A 19,929-nucleotide genomic window follows, 5' to 3' on the forward strand; every position below is an offset into this window, starting at 1 on the left:
CTGGTCCTCTTCTCCCGGATGTTAATGGAAGTCTTGCCATCAACTTCAATGGGAGTGGGAGCAAGCCCTAAAATACAGCTAGCTTGTATTGGATATTTATGCTCAGGTCAGACTAATTCAAATTCCTTGTACCCAGTTTTATAGTGAAGCTACTCTGCTTTGTTACAATAACCAGGTTCCTAATGTTCCCTGTTTGGAGAGCTGCCTAGACACAATGCCATTCCTTGCCTTACAGGGAGGCCTATCTAATTAAACCCCTCGTGTAGATGCCCTTGAACTAGTTTCACCCCTCCTTACACCTTTTTAGCTTACTGGAGCAAGCTAAATCAATATAAGCAAGGGTTAAACCAGTTTAAATGGCCCTATATTAGGAGTTGGCACTCGTTTAAGCAGATCAGTTTTTAAAATCAATTTAGTTAAATCCGTATACGTGTCTAGTAAGTGTCTCTCCCCTTCCCCCACTATTACAATTGAATAATTAAGATTCTACTATGTAGATCAATTAGATTAAATTGATGCAAACAAAATTGCTAGTTGACTCATTGCACTGGCTAGAGCAAGGACCTGAGAGGGTTGGAACTCCTGAATTCTCGTCCCAACTCTTTGACTGACTGCATGTTCTTGCACAAGTCACTAAGGATCAGATTTTCAAAAGGATTCGCACTTTAGGGGCCTAAATACCTTTGAAAACCTGGTCCTAAACATCTCTCGGTTAAATGTTGCGAATAATACCTCCCACCTTCCCTTCCCTTCCCTCCCCAGTGTTGTTGTCAGAATTTCATTAATATTTGTAATTTGCATTAAGATGCTTCGGAGAGAAGTTTCCTAGAAGTGCGAAGCAGGTATGATTCAGTGTTAAGGAGAGGGGCCAGTGCATGGGCAAAATGTTTATCAGTTACAGAAGTGGACAGCTGCCAGAGGTTTGCCAGGGCAGCATCACTTTCATTATTAGGCCTTATTGCCTCATCAGCATTTGCTAATAAGCAGCAGCTGGCCTCTGAGCTGCAGGGGGAAAAAAATTATGCATAACAAAAATGCTCTGAAAAAACCATGGCCTGACAAGCCAAAGGTATAGAGACTAAGAATAATTCTACCAAGACGCATGCTGAGCTGAAAGGTGAGACCTCTGCTTTCACGGATGCAGCGGATCAGAGCATGTTGGCCTCTTAATGATAATTAAGAAGCATCACATTGCTCTGTTGCCATCAAGTTTTAAAAGGCAGCCTGGAGAAACCGCGTGGGACTTCCAGCGTCTGGAGCCCTGGATGAATCTTTCACCCTTTGTGTGCTACTCTCTGTGTCCAGCTGGGGGTCTGAGTTCTGCTCGGCTCTTAGCTGAACTTCTTAACCATCCTAAAAGAAGTGAGGAGCATAGAGCACTTTCCTGCTAGAGCAGAGCGGAGTTCCCCCTCTGCTCCCAGGCCTGGCTGATGTGGTGAGAGCTCCCCGTCCTGTGGTAAGCCACTTTACCCAGCGATTGCAGGCATCTCAACTGGAAAGGTTAAGGGGATTTCCACCCTCACCTCCCTGCCCCCACTGGGAATTCCCCTTCCCAGAGAACAGGCTGCGCTCAGGTTTCCCTCCTCACACTTAGAGGTGCACTGTGATAATGGCCAGGTTGTTCTGGTGCTATTTCAATGCGCCTGCCCTTCGGTGCGGCCAAGCGGCACATTACCCCGTCAGCAAAAGGCTGCGCAGTGTTATGGGACCAGCTTCTGCAAACGCCCTGAGTGGAGCACAGACACTAAGCAGGCTAGATTGGTGATAAAGCTGGTCTCCAGGGAGAGGGACAACAGCTGCACCTCTCTCAGAGCACCCTCTGCCAGCTAATCTATGGAGCTGTACTGACGTCAACCACACTGGAAACCGCTTCCCTGCCCTGACCTGCTTGGAGATTAAGATCAGGGGGTTGAATCAAAGGAAATGTGCATGGAAAAATTTGCAAAGAAACCACCTGTAGGAGCACAAGGCTAAAGTAAATTAACCTCGTATTGGATTAGTCAGACTATGCAAATGGAGTGGAAATGTAATCCACCTTTGATAGCTCTCCAGTAATGTCGGGAGGTGGCCGCGGTTGCCACATGCTGCATTTAAAATTTTAATGAATGCATATTTTCCCTGTTAGGCTATACACCAACTATAGTGATAAATGATCCCCCTACAATACACACTCTCGAGCTGCCAGCTTCTTGAAAGGACGAACCGAACATCCAGGCTGCTCTGACTCTCTTCCAGAACAAAGAGGGAGCTAGTGATGTTACCGGGCAAACATCTGGAATATTCAGGCTAGGTCAGAGTGTGAAGATGACTCTCTCAGATAGGAAGAGGCATGAATCTGATGAATAAGACAAAGTAGGTGACAGAGGGGCTGTCCATTTGCAGTGGGAGCCCTCCCTCTGCCAGTTTTTAACTGGGAACCCTCATTGCGGGCACTGCCAAAAATTAGTCTTGATGTATTTTCGAGCGCAGGTATTGTCTTGCCTGCTTGATTAGCATTGCAGATACAAGGGTCAGCGTGGCCTCATGTTGCTAGGTGTAGAGCACTACATGGCATGTAGTTTCTGTTGCTAACCCTGAAAGCTGCCCATCCAAAATGCTCTGGGCCTGACTCTCCACTGCCCTACACCTGGTGCCTGCAACTGCACAAAATGGGAATCGTGCGAGCATAACACGTTTACTAGCATAACATGGTAGCATTTCACACCCGCTTTGCAGAGGTTCAGATGACAGCACAAGGTATAAGGCAATGGAGAATAAAGCTCTATGAACCCTCCTGACAGCTAATGCACCCCCAACTGATGGGAGCCACATGTGTTTCTGCAGCTTCTCCATCCCCACTTAGCACCTTGCTGAAGGGGCTTTGGGCCTGGCTGTTTCCATCACCCTTTTAAAATGTTGCTCGTAAATGTGGTGTATGGCAGTGGCTCTCAACCTTTCCAGACTTCTGTACCCCTTTCAGGCATCTGATTTGTCTCCCGTACCCCAAAGTTTCACCTCACTTAAAACCTACTTGCTTACAAAATCAGACATAAAAATACAGAAGTGTCCCAGCACACTAGTACTGACATTGCTGACCTTGTCATTTTACCATATAATTATAAAATAAATCAGTTGGACTATAACTACTGTGCTTACATTTCAGTGTATCGTGTATACAGCGGTATAAACAAGTCATTGTCTGTATGACATTTTAATTTGTACTGACTTTGCTAGTGCTTTTTCTGTAGCCTGTTGTAAAACTACATAAACATCTAGATGAGTTGATGTACCCCCGGATAGACCTCTGTGCACCCCCAGAGGTACGTGTACTCCTGGTTAAGAACCACTGGTATATGGGAAACAGAGGAGTTGTGACAGCAATGGTTAATGCCAGGCTTTCTGTAGGTTTGCTTCAGCTTATCTCAAGGGCCTTGTCTCTCCCTTCTTCCTTAGGAGGCCCCTCTCTTCTGTCCCTACACGTAATCTCACTGTTGTTGGGGAAAGAGCCTTCTCCTCTGCAGCTCCTGCCCCCTAGAAAAGCCCTCCTGTCTCTTTTCACCTCATCTGCTCCCTGTCTCACACCACTTGCCTTCGCCCCCTCGCCCCTCAATGCTATGCAGGTAACACTGACAAGTGGTTGCAGATCCACTTTGCATGGAAGATCTGCACATAATACAACTGCACAGCAAAGAACAGCACTGTGCTACCCTCCCCTCACAGTCCTGCCGGAGGAGCTCGCTCCCTAGTGTGGAACGAAGTTTCTCTCATAGTCCTGCACACGGCCCTTGTAGAGAACATGGGAGTTCCCTGTATTTGTTACAAGAATATCATATGCCCCTCAGTTTACCTGTTTGATCTTATCCTGCCTGGCTGCAAGGAGTTAAATCAAAGGAGGCTGGTAGGGGGAAACAAACAGGAAAGGAAACAATGGCCAGGAGAAGGTACTGTCAGAGAGTGTGCCCAAGGATCCTTGAGGGACAATGGGAGAATTATTAATGGAGGAATGCCCGCTTGCCTGGCTCCACATAGGCTAACAAGGCTTATTCTTCCTAGCCTGGGATCAAAGTGGATATTGAACCATTGAACCTCCCAGCCTAGGGAGGAGGAAGAGGGGGTTGAGCGGACAGCAGCGGCTGGGGATGGTGCTGCGGGGTTCTCCCAGGTCAGGAGCAGGGGATCTGGGCTGGGTGGACCTTACCCAAAACTTTTAAGGAATGTGTAAAGTTGAGGGAAAACTACGTGTCCAGGCTTTTTGTTGTTTATCTCTTCTTTCTGTAAGCTATGCACCTTTGGGTGAATAAATAATACCTTGTTTTGGAGAAGCTGTTGGAGTCAATTTAATCAGCTACTGGTCAAAGCTCCCCAAAGGAAAAGGACTTCCAGGTGCCAAACACAGTTGGGCCTGTCGTGGTAACACAGTTGGGAAACAGGAGGACTGCAGCCCAGAGGCCAAGTCCCAGAGGGTTAGAGCCGCAGGGGTTCCCCCTTTAGGAGAGGTGAAGGGAGCCAAGCTAGTCACCTGAAGGATACACTCAAAAGGAGGTCTAAGGAACAGCTCAACCTAAGGAGGGGGCATGGCAACACTGTCCTGCCATGCAATCCCCTAAGACCCCGCCCGCATTGCTAGGGTGATGCTGGGAAGGAACACAGTGGCTGGAGTAGCTGACTGGGCTCATCCTTGTTTTAACAGTAGATTACCCCCACCCCCACCCGTCACTCTTTTTATGGCTTGCCCATGACCTGCATCCCTCTTCCTGTCCAAATGCTGCACCTCAGGGGGCTTTTATGGAGCAGGACTCTACACCGTGCCAGGAGTGCACACCCCCTTGTGTGAACTCCTGCCAGCACTAGTATGTATTTGTGTTGTGGTAGTACAGGGAGGCCCTAGTCTCTGTGCTGGGCCCTCTATACACACATAACATAACTGCAGGGGCCTTATATGTGAGGGCCCCTGCAGTGGCTGTCTTTTAGCTGTGAAGTACAGCTAAGATCCTGACTTGGGTTGCCACCTATGAGGTACAAAAGAAAGGACATCCAGGACGATCCTGAGCCCTTAGGCCTGGACGGCTGGCAGTGTGTACTGGGCACCCTTACATTTCCCAGAACAGCCGCCTCAAAAAAGAGATGATCCTGGCAACCCTAATCCTGACTACTGTGGTCATCAAAGATGTCAGGGCCCTTTTCACAAGAGTAGCATGGTAAACCCCAGTGTCCCGGCCAAGGGCCAGCTGGGATATGGACAACCTGACTCTTAATTCCCCCCTACGATTTCAAATGGATGCATTCGTCTTCACTTCCTGTCCTAAACTGTTGTGTTTCTGTCAAATGGCTGCCACATTCCACCGCAGAAGTGACTGCATTTTAATGGCGAGGGAAGGGATTCCTGCACAGACCGTTTGAAAAGCACTTTAGGATCCTGGAGGATAAAAGGCCCTATAGAAATATAAGGTATCATCATGACCGTTAGTTTATGCATGAAAAGTGAATGTGCAGATGTCTCACACTAGAGACCTATGTGCACAAAATGAGTGTGTGATTGCAATATTTGAATACTCAGTTCAATTTTTATGCATTTAATCAAGCTAGCTGTCCATAGCACTTCTGAAATATGCATATATGGCCGTAAACAAACACCTGATAGGACTCAGTCCTGGGCTTGCAAGATGAAGTGTAGCTGACTTTGCAAAGTACACACCAATACACGCCCACATATCCGAGGGCTGGATGAAACCCGTAATCTTATTTTAGAAGCATTCTGCAAAATCTTGCAGTAAATCAGGCACAAGACAAAGTTATTTAACCCTTGCCTTGCCATAATCTCCACTCCTCCGCCCTTGAGGTGAACAACAGAAATCCTAACAAAGGAAGGAGAGAGAGGATACTTGTGTCTGTGTCTATGGTGGCATTCATTCCCCCATTCTGGAATCCCTGTCAGAGAATCCTTTCATTCTAAAGATACCTTAGAGAGCAACGTTTGGCCTGGGGAATGCACCAAATGGGATGTGTTTTCAAAACGTGGATACTTCAAGCCCCTACTAGGGCTTTATTCCCCATCCTACCACCACCACTGCAAACAATTCACATCAAACACCGCTAAAGCAGTATCCTGGGGTGGGGCAGGGCCTGTCTTTTTGTTGTGTGTTTGTACAGCACCTAGCACCATGGGGTCCTGGTTCATGACAAGGACTCCAAGGGGCGATGGTAATACATAATAATATCGTCCATGGGAATACAGGATTTGCCACAGCAGATCAACCCTCTAGTTCATTCACTCCAGCATCCTGCCTTCAGAAATCTCTGATTCTTCAGAAGAATGCAAACCTTTCCCCTCATAATGCAGCTGCACACTAATCAACACACACTTTGCATACAGCGATTCCTGCAAGGTGCTGAGGCCCAGATCTCCAAAGAGATTTAGGTTGCTGATTTCACTGGGAGTTAGGAAACTAAATATCTTTGAGGATCTGGGCCGCCGTGCCCACAACTCAGACTGGAGGGGAAGGTACCCAGCATCTAACAGAATCGGGTTCCTCACACATGCCTGTACTTGGATTCTTATTCGGTCTATCTGCAGACCAAGCACGGTGTGTGTTCTTTCCCTCGGAGAGCACAGGGGCACGGTATTTGTGTGTTTTCCCATTGCATTACAGCGTGTGTGGCTGGGGCGGGTGTCTTCACAAATGGCAAATGTACACAACAGCTGGGCATGTCTGTGGGACTGTTTATGTTTCCCGTGGAAAACCAAATGCCAATTCTACAATTAAATAAAAGGACAAGGATATAACACATTTCAGTTTGTTGTAGATTTACAATCTCTGTCATGCACTTGAAAACAACACACTCACTGATCACCTTTTCAGAATTTAGAGCGATGCTATCACCATTTTCCCTCTCTCTCCTCCCCATATATATTTTTTTAACCTCTGTTTACACTAACCCCTTGGTAGCTTGAGAAGAAAATCTATTTTCCGTTAATTTTATTCTCTTCCCTGCTTCCAATCCACCCCACCCCCATTACCTCATCAACACACTTGTTGATCAGTGTAGGGTTTGCTCGTGAGTGCAGAAATGCTGGCATCAATTGATCAGGGTGTTTATATTTTAAGAAAACACATCGAGAGGTGGTCCAGTTAAAGACATCGCTTTAAAACGTACCAAGTCAAAGAGGCTGGGTAGTTTAAAGAATTGATAATGGGACCTGCGAATTACAGGCTGGACTCTGATCTAGCTCACACAAAAAATGAGGTTTCTAACCCTCACGGTTGCAGAGAAAAGCTTGAAAACGTGATCCAACGGCACCCTAAACCAGAAAGCAAGTAAAATGAAAGGCACTATTTTTCTTTAATGTCATGATTTTGGGGGGCTTGGCTCCTGCTTTTTGAACGCTTGTGGTTGGCCATAGTGAAATCAGGAGTAACTCCACTGAAGTCAGTCAGATTAATATAAGAGCCTTTCATTTGTTGGGTACCACTTCAAACCCTATTTGGGTCAGTAACAAGTGAAAGAAAGTTATTGCCATCCAATGACTGTATGGTGGGTCTCCGGCCATTTCTCAGAAGGCAGGTGAGATAAAACTATTGATTACTGTTATTATGTATTCATCACCAGTGATGTGCTAGGCACTTTAAGACATAGGGAGATGAGATCCCTGTCCCAAAGAGCTTACAGTCAGAGACCTGGTCTACACAGAAAACTTGTACCACCATCTCTATCAGTATAGTTAAAGCACTAAAACTCACTTGTGTGGGTGCAGTATAATTGTACGTAAACTGGTATTCCTATACCGGAAGAGGAATATGCTCTACTTGTATAAGACACTCTGGTACCAATATAAGTCTCCACTGTAGGGGATGTACTGGTATAACTATATCAGTTTAAAAAATAATCACACGCTCTAACTCAAAGCATTATGTATGGCACAAGCACTGGGTGTAGACCAGGCAGAAGTCAATTTATCCATAACTATCCTGACAGGCTGTAACTGGCTCTCTGACGACAGTCTGATCAGAGGGGCCAAGGAATGAGCTCCCTGCTCATCCGAGGCAGAGCAGTGTTGAAGCATACTGGCCAGATCAGGGACGGGAAAGCTGCGTTGCAACTGACTGTGATGTACTTACTGGCTTATGGGATGGTTAAACAAAGGACTTCGACCACCAGGGCAGTCACCTTTCACCAGCACTAAACATACACAGACACATACACACACTTGGGGGGGCGGGGGCGGGGAATGAATTTAATGGTCTTAAAAATAAAGGGAAGAAAACAAAAAGTCAGAGTGAGGTCAATGCTTGGGTCAGCCAGCTGGGGCAAGGGACCCCTTGCATTTTACATAATGTTACGAAACACTAACATGCAGTGACATTTCTGAAGGGCTTTCTCTGCCATAGTGGTCCCGTTAGCTTATTTCCTGGAACACGACGTGTTTCTATGAGCACAATGGGGCCCTGAGCTCTGTTGAAGGCTAGACGCACCACGGTCATTGTACTGTCAGTGTATTATTATAAATTATTATAATACATTGCTGGGAAATACAGGCTTAGGGCTGTAAACAATGCTGACTGGGAAATGCAGCCCTGACTGGAGCTACACATAGTGTAGGCAGGTGCTCGGCACCTGCTGTCTGTACAACTTTGCCAGCGCACCAAACCTGACCAGTAACATCCCTGCTGCATCTCTAGTGCAAGTCTCTCCTGCCCAGAGATGTCCAGTCCTATTATAACAAATGCAAAACCTTAGCCCAGCATGGGCCACTCAGAACTTCACACTACCAGCAACAACAGAACTCCCATTCACTTCCTCCAAAAGCACAGACCTCAAGCCACGTGAATTAGAGAAGGCTCTTCAACTGTTAGCCGTACAGGGTCTCTGAAACGTAGTTGATCCGCTCTGATCCTATCCCATAGAAGGCAGTGGAACACACTAGCCAGTACCTTACATTATCCAAATGCAAGGTGACATGTGGCCGCTGGAGGCTAAATTGATGACAGGAAACATTTACACTAGAAAGAAAATTCGATCGCCAACGTTTTTGATCCAGATGTCAAACATTCCAAAATATGAGGAAGTTTGGATCCAATGTTCTGGTCTGGCCTATTATTAAGGATAGGCCATTTACAAAATCTGGCTCTAAATCCAGATTATAAACACACCCAAAGCTCCAGACAGTTTGGATCTAAGGTTTTGGTACTAGCTGGTATTTCACTTGTGTCCTGAGGTGAAAAAAAAAAAATCTAACGGCTCCCTCAGTTCACCTCTAAAAATAAGGAGTGACAGTAGCGTTGGTCAAAGGACTGCTGCTAACAATGGGGTCCGAGAGCACCTCAAAGAAAAGGTCGCAAGAATCCCTTTGAGTGGAAAGCGGACAACCGCAGTGTAGAGGTTGCTACCAGCTCCCTCTACTATTACACCATATGAAATAAAAAGAATCACATACACTATTAAGATGGTAAAAAAATGATAAAAAAAAATTTAATTGAGATAATTATTTTAATCCCTGCCAAATCAGGATTAGTTGATCAAGATTAAGTGAAAAATACAAGACCCGATTCACCCCTTGATTACTCCAGGTTCACACCAATGTCCCTCCCCTGAACTCAACAGAATGGAGTTACACGGAGGAATATCTTACCCCATCTTTCCTGTATTCTCTCCTGCACTATGCACACATCCACAGGAAGGATCAAAGCTAAAATCTGTGATTGTTATTAGCCTTACAGTAGTACTGAGAGCCCCTGATGGAGATTAAAGCCCCATTGCTAGGTACATACACATAGCAAGAGGCAGCCCCCAAGAGCTTACACGCTAAATAACAAGACAGCTGGAGGGGGAGGCGGAAACACAGGTATGGAGCGGGGAGGTGGCTTGCCTGAAGTCCCAAAGCACGAGAGATGGAGGCAACATTTCCCAAGTTGCGGTCAGGAGCCCGCTCCACTGAAGTATCAGCACACATGAGCACATCATGTAGCTACATAATTCCAGCAGGAGGGGGGGAATCTTATTCACTTAAAGTGTTTTTCTAAACATTAAATAATTTCTAAAAATTGCAATTAAAACAGGCTAAGTCGGAAGTGTTGTTTAACCACTACCCCCCGATAACACACCCCGTGCTGTGCTGTGCAGTGCGTAGCTCCCCGCATTGTGGACTCCACCGGATGCACACAATGAGCCATCATTCCAGCTTCCTTAGTAACCAAGGCCTGACAGCCCACTGAAAACAACGGGAGTCTTTCTCCATTGACTTCAATGTGCTCCAGATCAGGCCGCAAGTCCAGGGTTGTTCCATGAGCGCAGGAGCTAGCCGGTTCTTTTTATGCCACATGTTGACAATCAAGCACTATCTGACTTGGTTCTTTGCAGGCAGATGGAAAGCAACAAAACACCTCTTCGCTGGGACTCTGAGCCTACGTCATGTCCTTGGGATTTGGCGGTGGCAAGGATCCAGGGCCAAGTTCTGAGCTCATATAGGCTGCTGTAAACCCAGAGTAATGCCACTTGAAATCCACTGACTTTGATGCAGTCACTCCAGATTGTACCTGAGACCAGAATCTGGCCCTGGGTTTACCATTTATCACTCCCTTACTGGAAATCATCTTGTTTCTATAATAGAAACACCATCAGTCAGCACCTCTATGAAAACCTGGGCAGATGCTTTTATCACACAGCTTACTCTTACCACAACCACCTGTTGACTCAAACAGAGATCGCCGGCTGAATCACTAGCTGTCCACAGTTTCATTCTCCTTAGTGCAGCCGGGCCTACATTTTAAATCAGACACCGGCGATTTGCCCCTGCACACTCATGCCAGACACACAGCAGGGGATTCCCGTTTTGCTTGGCTGACACTTTGAGGGAAATCCCTCCCAAGTGGTTACTAATCCTGCACCACTCTACCCGCCTGGGGGATCAGAATGATTCTTGCGTCAAACTTCATCCCTCAGAGGCAGCATGGTCCAGCGGAGAGGGTACATGGCCCACTGTGTGACCTCAGGCAAATTGCTCCACCCCTTTGTGGCTCTGTGCCCCTCCCACCCTTCGTCTGATCTGTTCAGACTGTGAGTGCTTCTGGGCAAGAGCTATCTCTTGCTTGGTGTTTGCACAGCATTGGGCACAATGGGGCCCTGATCTTGATGCCTCCAGATGCTGCTGTAATACAAATAACGACCAGTCATCATCCTCAACAAAATGCTCTAAGGCCCCCGCCCCAACCCACTATATTAGCAATACTTGCTATTGATGGAGCATATTTCAGCCAAGGAACTCCACGTGCTTTGCATTCAGTAAGCCCCGTAACACTACTCTGAGGTATGTACCTGTCATTATCCTCATCACACAGATGGGGAAACTGAGGCATAGACAGTTAAAAGAAAAGGAGTACTTGTGGCACCTTAGAGACTAACCAATTTATTTGAGCATGAGCTTTCGTGAGCTACAGCTCACTTCATCAGATGCATACCGTGGAAACTGCAGCAGACTTTATATATACACAGAGAATATGAAACAGTACCTCCTCCCACCCCACTGTCCTGCTGGTAATAGCTTATCTAAAGTAATCGTCAGGTTAGGCCATTTCCAGCACAAATCCAGGTTTTCTCACCCTCCACCCCCCCACACAAATTCACTCTCCTGCTGGTGATAGCCCATCCAAAGTGACAACTCTTTACACAATGTGCATGATAATGAAGTTAGGCCATTTCCTGCACAAATCCAGGTTCAGAGGGGGGTGAGGGAGTGAGAGAACCTGGATTTGTGCAGAAAATGGCCTAACTTCATTATCATGCACATTGTGTAAAGAGTTGTCACTTTGGATGGGCTATCACCAGCAGGAGAGTGAATTTGTGTGGGGGGGTGTAGGGTGAGAAAACCTGGATTTGTGCTGGAAATGGCCTAACCTGACGATTACTTTAGATAAGCTATTACCAGCAGGACAGTGGGGTGGGAGGAGGTACTGTTTCATATTCTCTGTGTATATATAAAGTCTGCTGCAGTTTCCACGGTATGCATCTGATGAAGTGAGCTGTAGCTCACGAAAGCTCATGCTCAAATAAATTGGTTAGTCTCTAAGGTGCCACAAGTACTCCTTTTCTTTTTGCGAATACAGACTAACACGGCTGTTACTCTGAAACCTGTCATAGACAGTTAAGTGACTTGCCCAAGTCCTGAGTGAGACCTGCTCTAATCACTATATAAAACTCTCTTCTGTGGGAAAGTAAATTGTTTGACCTATAATAATAGGAATTCACCCCCCTTGAAACCTGTTTATGTTTCATGAAACCTAATGGCCATGTTAAATGCTCTGAGCATGTTTATTGTAAATATAAATCAGAGACAGCAGCTTATTAAGAATTACATGCATCATAATAATTGACACAAGGAGATTAAGGTGTTCCGACAACATCAGGTTCGATCAGGGGGTTACTTTCATGGTTTATGGAAATGCAAGGTGCATTGAGATTGTAAGCTCTCTGGGGCAGAGACCATCTTTCTGTTCTGTGTTTGTACCACGCCTAGCACCATGGGCCTCTGGGCTGTGCCTGGCCTGCTAGGCACTATGGTAATACACATCATAATGATCGCCACAGTGGGAAATGATTCAGGGTGGTTTTTCAGAATGTCTTACTAACATAAGGACCTGCTATGTCTCCTAGGCCTGGTCTACACTGGCGGGGGGAATCGATCTAAGATACGCAACTTCAACTATGAGAATAGCGTAGCTGAAGCCAGCGTATCTTAGATTGACTTAGAATCACTTACTTCGAGTCCTCGCGGCGCGGGATCGACGGCCGCTGCTCCCCCGTCGACTCCGCTTCCGCCTCTCGCCGTGGTGGAGTTCCAGAGTCGATGGCAGAGCGATCGGGGATCGATTTATCATGTCTACACTAGAAGCGATAGATTGATCCCTGATAGATCGATCATTACCCGCCGATCCGGCGGGTAGTGTAGACGTGGCCCTAGAGGCAACAGCAGCATGAGCGATATCTGCTGACTGCCTGTGGAAGGCAGCACTGGTTAAAAGTGGCCAGACACCATGCAATGTGTGTGGTATGACTGCGTAGGGAATATGTAGACCAGAAAAATGGCTCTATTTAGCCTCTCATTAGATTTTCAGGGGTGAAGGAGGAGGAAAAGTTCCCAAAGATGCAGCAGAGGATGGACTGCTAACACATCACCCATTTGCCTCATCCCCCAATTGCTGCATCTCTCCTTAGCTGCCACAGCACGTATGGGCCAAGATCTTCAAAAGTAGCTAGTGATTCCGGATGCTTTGATTTTGGAGCATCATCCTTGAAAAGGGCCCTAATTCCAGAAAGTGCAGACCACTCACATGCTGAAAACCAATGGTGGTCACTGATGACGGGCACCCAAAATCACTGGTCACTTTTGAAAATCTTGGCCAGAGATTTTTGCATAGCCATTGGCTTTGTAAACTCTAAGCGACTCCAATAAAAATTCAGTGCCTCTCCACGGGAACGCTTTGACTGAAATGTTTTAGTAAGTGGAACGCCAGAGAGAGCAGGCTATTGGCTCGCAGGAAAGATTCATAGATTTTAAAAGTCAAAAGGAATCATTATGACCTTCTAGACCGGGGTGGGCAACCTATGGCCCGGGTGCCAAAGGCGGCCCGCGAGCTGATTTTCAGGGGCACCCGCACTGCCCAGGTCCTGGCCACCGGTCCGGGGGGGCTCTGCATTTTAATTTAATTTAATTTTAAATGAAGCTTCTTAAACATTTTAAAAACCTTATTTATTTTACATACAACAAAAGTTTAGTTATTTACTATAGACTTATAGAAAGAGACCTTCTAAAAATGTTAAAATGTATTACTGGCACGCGAAACCTTAAATTAGAGTGAATACGTGAAGACTTGGCACACCACTTCTGAAAGGTTGCCGACCCCTGTTCTAGACCCACCTCCCACATAATACAAGCCACAGGTTTGGCATGGGCAGAGAAGTGCATGATCCTCCACACCAACATGCTGCAGAGCCGACAGAGAGGGACGAATCCTAAACAGGAGATCCTAAATAGGTGATCTCCATGCCCACTAAGTCCTTGGCTTCTCCACTGAGAACCTCCTTCAGGTGCTAGTTGTGGCTGTGAATTATACGACATGCATACTTGCAGCTTCCGCTCATCCCAAAGGGTAGTCGGTCCAGCCCACTCCCCCTTTCACAAGAACCTCCTCTCTTAAAAACCAAACCACATGATGACCATAAGTTTCAATAGCAAGTAACCATGACCACAAATGTTCTTCATTTTAATTTGCTATTTAAATAACGTAAATTGTAGATCAGCTCTGGGCAGTAACTTGGTAAAAATGCCACAGTGGGGTTCCCTAGGAGTTGTCTCTCTGGGAGTTCAAAATCCTGTCTGCTTGATTCACAAGAGAGTTTTGCTAACTCTCAGCCCCACAAACTCAGCCTAGGATCTGAAAGCCAAGCAGGGTTCTCTGGCTCATGCGCTATCACTGGAATGCTAGTAAAGATTCTTCAGGCCAAATTCTGCTCCCATCTATGTCTGGAAAATCCTGTTGTTTTTAGTGTGGCTGCACAGGGGTAACTGGAGGATTTTTAGGAACAGGTTGGACAAATACCTGTTAGGCATGGTCTAGATAATACTTAGTCCTGCCTTGAGTGCAGGGGATTGGGCTAGATGACCTCTCAAGGTCCCTTCCAGTTCTATGATTCTGTGATTTACTATGAGGGCCATTTCAGCCCCCAGAGCAGCCCGCAATCTAGAGAGATGAAAGGTGTCAGAAAGCCATCTGTGCCCCTCCGTCTCCTTGACCTGCCCCTTTCATGCTGCATCTCCTGGAGGTACAGCAAAGAACCAGACCCTAGGTCACCAGCGTCAGTCAGTGGAGGCAGAGGCCCTGAATGTGTTCCTCAACATAGCTAAGCCACTCACTGACTTCAACAGAAGTTTCCCATGAGAAGTGACTGCAAGATCATGCCCAAGTCTTTACCATCTGGGGCTAAGTTTGCTCAGCGTCTCCAAAAGCAAGAATTCACCCCGAAGTGAGGGGTAGCGAGGTGGTCGGGGAGAGTTGCATCGGAAGATAGCGGCTCCTCCCTTTCAATGGGGGGCCCAGAGAGATGGTATTTCCCCAAGAGTGGGCACTACTGGCCAGGGATGCACTGACTCAGCACAACTCTATTATAGCCTCTGCTAATAAGGCTCCTATGAAGCCCCAAAACGAAACTAAAGGTGCCCCTGAAGAACTTCCAACAGAGGGTGGCGGCGAATCCCCACCTCGGTGCAAGGGCTCAAGAAGATGCAGTTTGCACTTCCCAAGCAGAATTTGGACACTGATGTTTTCACTGGTGGTTCACGAAAAGCATGCTGCAGGTCAGTCCAGCTGCTCGTGGACAGGGGTCTTTGTCGCCAGAACCACCACTGCCTTCTTGTAGAGAAAGACACAGTTTTCTACCCAGCAGGCCTAAAGTTAGGCTCCTAAAGTCATAGACAGGCACGTAAATAAACTCTGGCCTGTCTATCAGAGCTGCTGAAAGAGAAACAGTTATTAAGGTGCCCATTTAGGGTTTGGGGAACCTAACTTTAGGCTTCCAGGTTGGACAAAAATGCATAACCTTCTCGTACACATAGTAAAAAAAGCAATGAGAGGCAATAAATCCCCAGTGAGCAACAGCCATGTGACAAAGTTAAACATCTCCTTTTCAACATGTTTCTCCAGCAGCATTTACACCATGTTATGACACAGTCACTTGCTTAGTTCCATGCTCGGCAGCTAATTTTCAACCTATCTGCATCTTCCACATAAACTAGATTGGTAACAACAAAGGGCCCAGGTGTTCTCTACCTTTTGCACACCAGGATCCCTCTTCCCCCTAGCTAGGATCCCCAGATTGAGAACTCCTGCCCTAGCAGACTTTGTGGAGTCTCTGATTTCTATTTAAAGTCTCCCATCTATTTAAAGTTACATCCACACATTCAAATCCTCCTGAAACTGGTAAACATCTAATTATCTTAGCATACTTTGAAAGAGAGCCTACTTACATGCAGATGGACTGGATGATCTGATAGCCCTTGTCCATTTCTAACTTCTATGGAAACTGCTCTGTGATTTTTTATTTATATTTCTTTCACCTGTAAAGGTCCTTTTTATTTTGCAAACCCACACAGACAGAGGAGTCCTAGCGTATCTTTTTCAAACACAGTTCTTTCACTGAGGTGAAGCAGGCAGAACCGCTGCCCTGGATTACAGGCCAAAGTCTAGCTGTATCGGGGGTTTCTATTCTAAGGGATATGCTGACACAACCTTCTCTATAGCAATGCTGCCAGAGTAAAATGCAGCAGGGTCTGTCACCAGCACACTGCCAGACACAGGAGGCTTCAGGCCTCAGAGTCCTTTTAAAATCCCTGTCCCTCCATCTCTACAGGTGGAGAATGAGGACAAGCATCCTCGTGTCATGCATGACAACCGCATGTTGTTTCACCTTATTACCATTCCAGCCACTGGGAACCCACCCTGCCCCCGCAAACCCCTTTTCTCTGCTTCCAGCAGGGCTGCCATTACTACTGGCAAGCACCATCCAATGCACATTACCCAGTCCAATTCACGCCTTGGGGGATCCGTCTTTTCCCCCTAGCCCTCCTGGCATTTAAAATGAATCTCCAGTGCCTACATGCAAGTTATTTTTAACTCCTCATGATCACTCCCCTGCAAACCAGGCCTTTACGAACTGCCATCCCAGCCCTCTCTGGGTCTCTCGCAATATACACAGGGCTGTTGGCAAGAAGCATTTTACCTCCTTGTTTGCATGAAACCAAAAGATCTATTTGATTAGCCTAAGGCAAGATTAGAAAGATTCCCCGCAGCATCACTTGCCTTCTCCCAAGAGGGGATCCCCAGTACCTCCATCCACCAAGGCAGGATTTATTTATTTTTAAACATGCAAATTGTTCATTACACCTTAAGGGGGACTGTCCACCCAGAGATCTGTGGCTTGCAATGCAAAACTGAATGCCTGCCTCCTGACATGCAAAAAAAAAAAAACAAACAGAAGAAGGCAAGGGGAAAGAACCCTATTTAGAGGCAGCCACATTTGATGTGCAAGAACCACCTTTTGGCCACCTGCAGCACGCGCAGGCTCATTTGAGCTCACTGCAGCTCCTTAATTTATTACACTGCACACAAGCCCCCATTGTATATAAACAAATACACAGTCGGGGGGGGGGGAAGGGGGAGAACCTACCTCCCTTGCAAAGACTGGCAGAGAAATAAATGCAATTGAAAAAGAAGAGTGGGTTTGCCAAATTGTAGAAACATACAAAATCATGCATATTTCCTCCCCCCCCACAAGTATAATCGAGGCAGTGGGGGGGAAGGGGGGGGCAGAGAGCTTGAAATACTCTCTATATATTTTTGCAAAGGTAAAACCTACCTCTAGGGTTCTGATCTCTTTTTGCGTCAGGTCGTTGGAAGTGGCACATTTGGTCCGGAGCCCCTCCAGGTTGGAGATGCTGATATCGATCATGTTCTGGACCAGCTCGCACTGCTGCAAGGCTTTCTGCAAACTCAGATGCTGCTGCTCTTCGCTTTTCGTCATGTTTTCCTCATCCATAGCTCGCTTTGCAGCCCCCTCCTCCTCCTCCTCCTCCTCCTCCCAGATCAAAGGGATGGTGGTGTCCCACTCCCCCCCCCCCAACCACCCCCACCTCCTCCTCCCCACCCCCACCCCTCAACAATGCAATGTGAAGGGAGCCAGCATCTTTCCACTGGAGACAACAACCCCCCCCCTCCCCAATCAAATCAATCAATAAATAAATAAATAGCAAGAGCGGATCAGACTGTGGGTCAAGCAGCCTCCATTCGAGTGTCCTCTCCCCTCCGAATGCCTCCTCCGAAGGGGTGGGGGAGAGCGCGCCGGAGAGAGGCTGACACCCCAGGTAGCGGTGCTGATGCTGGGTGTGTGCACTCAGGAGCCGGCGGCGGCGGCGGCGACCGGGGCGCCCCTCTGTTTACACGCCGGCTCCGTGCAGAATTTTGGGTGGCAGTTTCTTTCTGCTCACGGAGGGTGAGAGCCGGCTTTGCCCCTTGCAGTGAGGGGCTTGCATTGCCCACCTGGCGCTGGAGGCTGTGGCGGTGGGGATGGTGGGGGGGAAGGGGGCGGTGTGCATTAAAGGCTCCTCCAAGATGCTGCCTGCATTGCCTCCTGCTCTGATGCTGATGCTGCTGCCTGGCTCCCGTGCTGGCTGCTGCATCCCCTTCTGCCTGGCTCCCACACCGACATCTTGCCTGTCAATCAGCGCGGCGCGCGCCAGTCCCCGGGAGAGGCGCAAGCCCGTGGTGTGCGCGAGCCGGGCTTGCTGGGCAGGGAGCGCGCAGAGGTTCCACGAGGGAGGGCGTGGGAAGTGGGGTAGGGGGTGTGTGCAGAGGAGCACAGCAGGGGCACCCCACGGTGGGTGTGGGGGAGGGTTCTGGAGAGGGTTGTAGCAGGGGCACCCCAGGGTGGGTGTGGGGGAGGGTTCTGGAGAGGAGCACAGCAGGGACGCCCCAAGGTGGGTGTGGGGGAGGGTTCTGGAGAGGGGTGTAGCAGGGGCACCCAGTGGGAGAGAGGTTCTGGAGAGGGGGGCAGAGCGGCACCCCAAGGTGAGTGTGGGGGAGGGTTCTGGAGGGGGCGCAGCAGGGTCACCCTAGGGTGGGTGTAGAGGAGGGTTCTGGAGAGGGGTGTAGCAGGGGCACCCAGTGGGAGAGAGGTTCTGGAGAGGGGCGCAGCAGCGGCACCCCAAGGTGGGTGTGGGGGAGGGTTCTGGAGAGGGGCGCAGCAGGGTCACCCTAGGGTGGGTGTGGGGGAGGGTTCTGGAGAGGGGTGTAGCAGGGGCACCCAGTGGGAGAGAGGTTCTGGAGAGGGGCGCAGCAGCGGCACCCCAAGGTGGGTGTGGGGGAGGGTTCTGGAGAGGGGCGCAGCAGGGTCACCCTAGGGTGGGTGTGGGGGAGGGTTCTGGAGAGGGGCACAGCAGGGGCACCCCAGGGTGGGTGTGGGAGGGGTTCTGAAGAGGGGCCCTCATGGGGCACCTTAAGGTGACCTAAAGAAGAGCTCTGTGTAAACTGGAAAGCTTGTCTCTCTCACCACCAGAAGTTGGTCCAGTAAAGGATATCACCTCACCCACCTTGTCTCACACCTAAGGACAGGCACCGCTAGTAGAATGCAGAGCAACAAAGCCACATGAAACTTCTCAGTCCCACATGAAATGCAGGACTGTCCTGCGAATTAGGGCCTCTTATGACACAGTGCTTGGGCTACTGTTAGACCCTCACCATTAAGCCGAAGAATTCCTAGCTCCGGTCCGACAGTTCAAAAGGCGAAGGAGGGCGATCCATTGGGGTCGCAGTCAGATGGCACGTGACCAAGATGCGTTGCCAAATTGGGTCCCCTGGTTGGATCATTAGCTTCCCCCGCCCAGTCCAGGTACTGACAGGAATCATGACATGAACACTGATCCTTTACCCTGACTGGGCACTTGTGCAGCCACACAATTTTAAGACTGTCATGAGCCCCATTGCCCCGTTTTGTAGGACTCGGGAACTGGCTCCGTTTATTAAAAAAAGAATACTAGAGTATTCCACAGCAATGGCCCCAAAAGCAGCAGTATCATCTTTGCAAGCTGTAGTACGACGTCTTGGTTTAGCTTGTAACCTTGCAGGGATCTTATCTTTAATCCAAAATAACAATTAAAATATAATGGTGCCTAGGAAGCACCCCATGTATTCCAACTATTGTCGTCATTTTTTTCCCTTGCTTAAGGTACATGTCCTTTTCTCATCTATGCCTCTTGTTTAGCGATTATTATCAGGACAATTAAAGGAACAATGCCAACTAATTTTAGGTCCATAGTTTAGAAACATATTGTCTAAATAATAAAAATAAATATCATAAAGGGTGAACAGAAAGATTATTATTATTATGGGGTGCCAGAAACATATTTAG

General features: G+C 47.9%; 1 protein-coding gene across 1 annotated transcript in view; it reads right to left on the reverse strand.

The window, feature by feature from the left end:
• Positions 1–17,562, reverse strand: part of KSR2 (kinase suppressor of ras 2) — a 271,742-nt gene extending 254,180 nt beyond the window's left edge. The window contains exon 1 of the mRNA XM_077835018.1: positions 17,383–17,562. Within this exon, the coding sequence (XP_077691144.1) occupies positions 17,383–17,562 (180 nt within the window). The remainder of the gene's footprint in view (positions 1–17,382) is intronic.
• Between the last annotated feature and the right edge of the window lie 2,367 nt (positions 17,563–19,929).

Source organism: Eretmochelys imbricata, chromosome 15 (assembly GCF_965152235.1).
Source record: "Eretmochelys imbricata isolate rEreImb1 chromosome 15, rEreImb1.hap1, whole genome shotgun sequence".
Lineage (NCBI taxonomy): Eukaryota > Metazoa > Chordata > Testudines > Cheloniidae > Eretmochelys > Eretmochelys imbricata.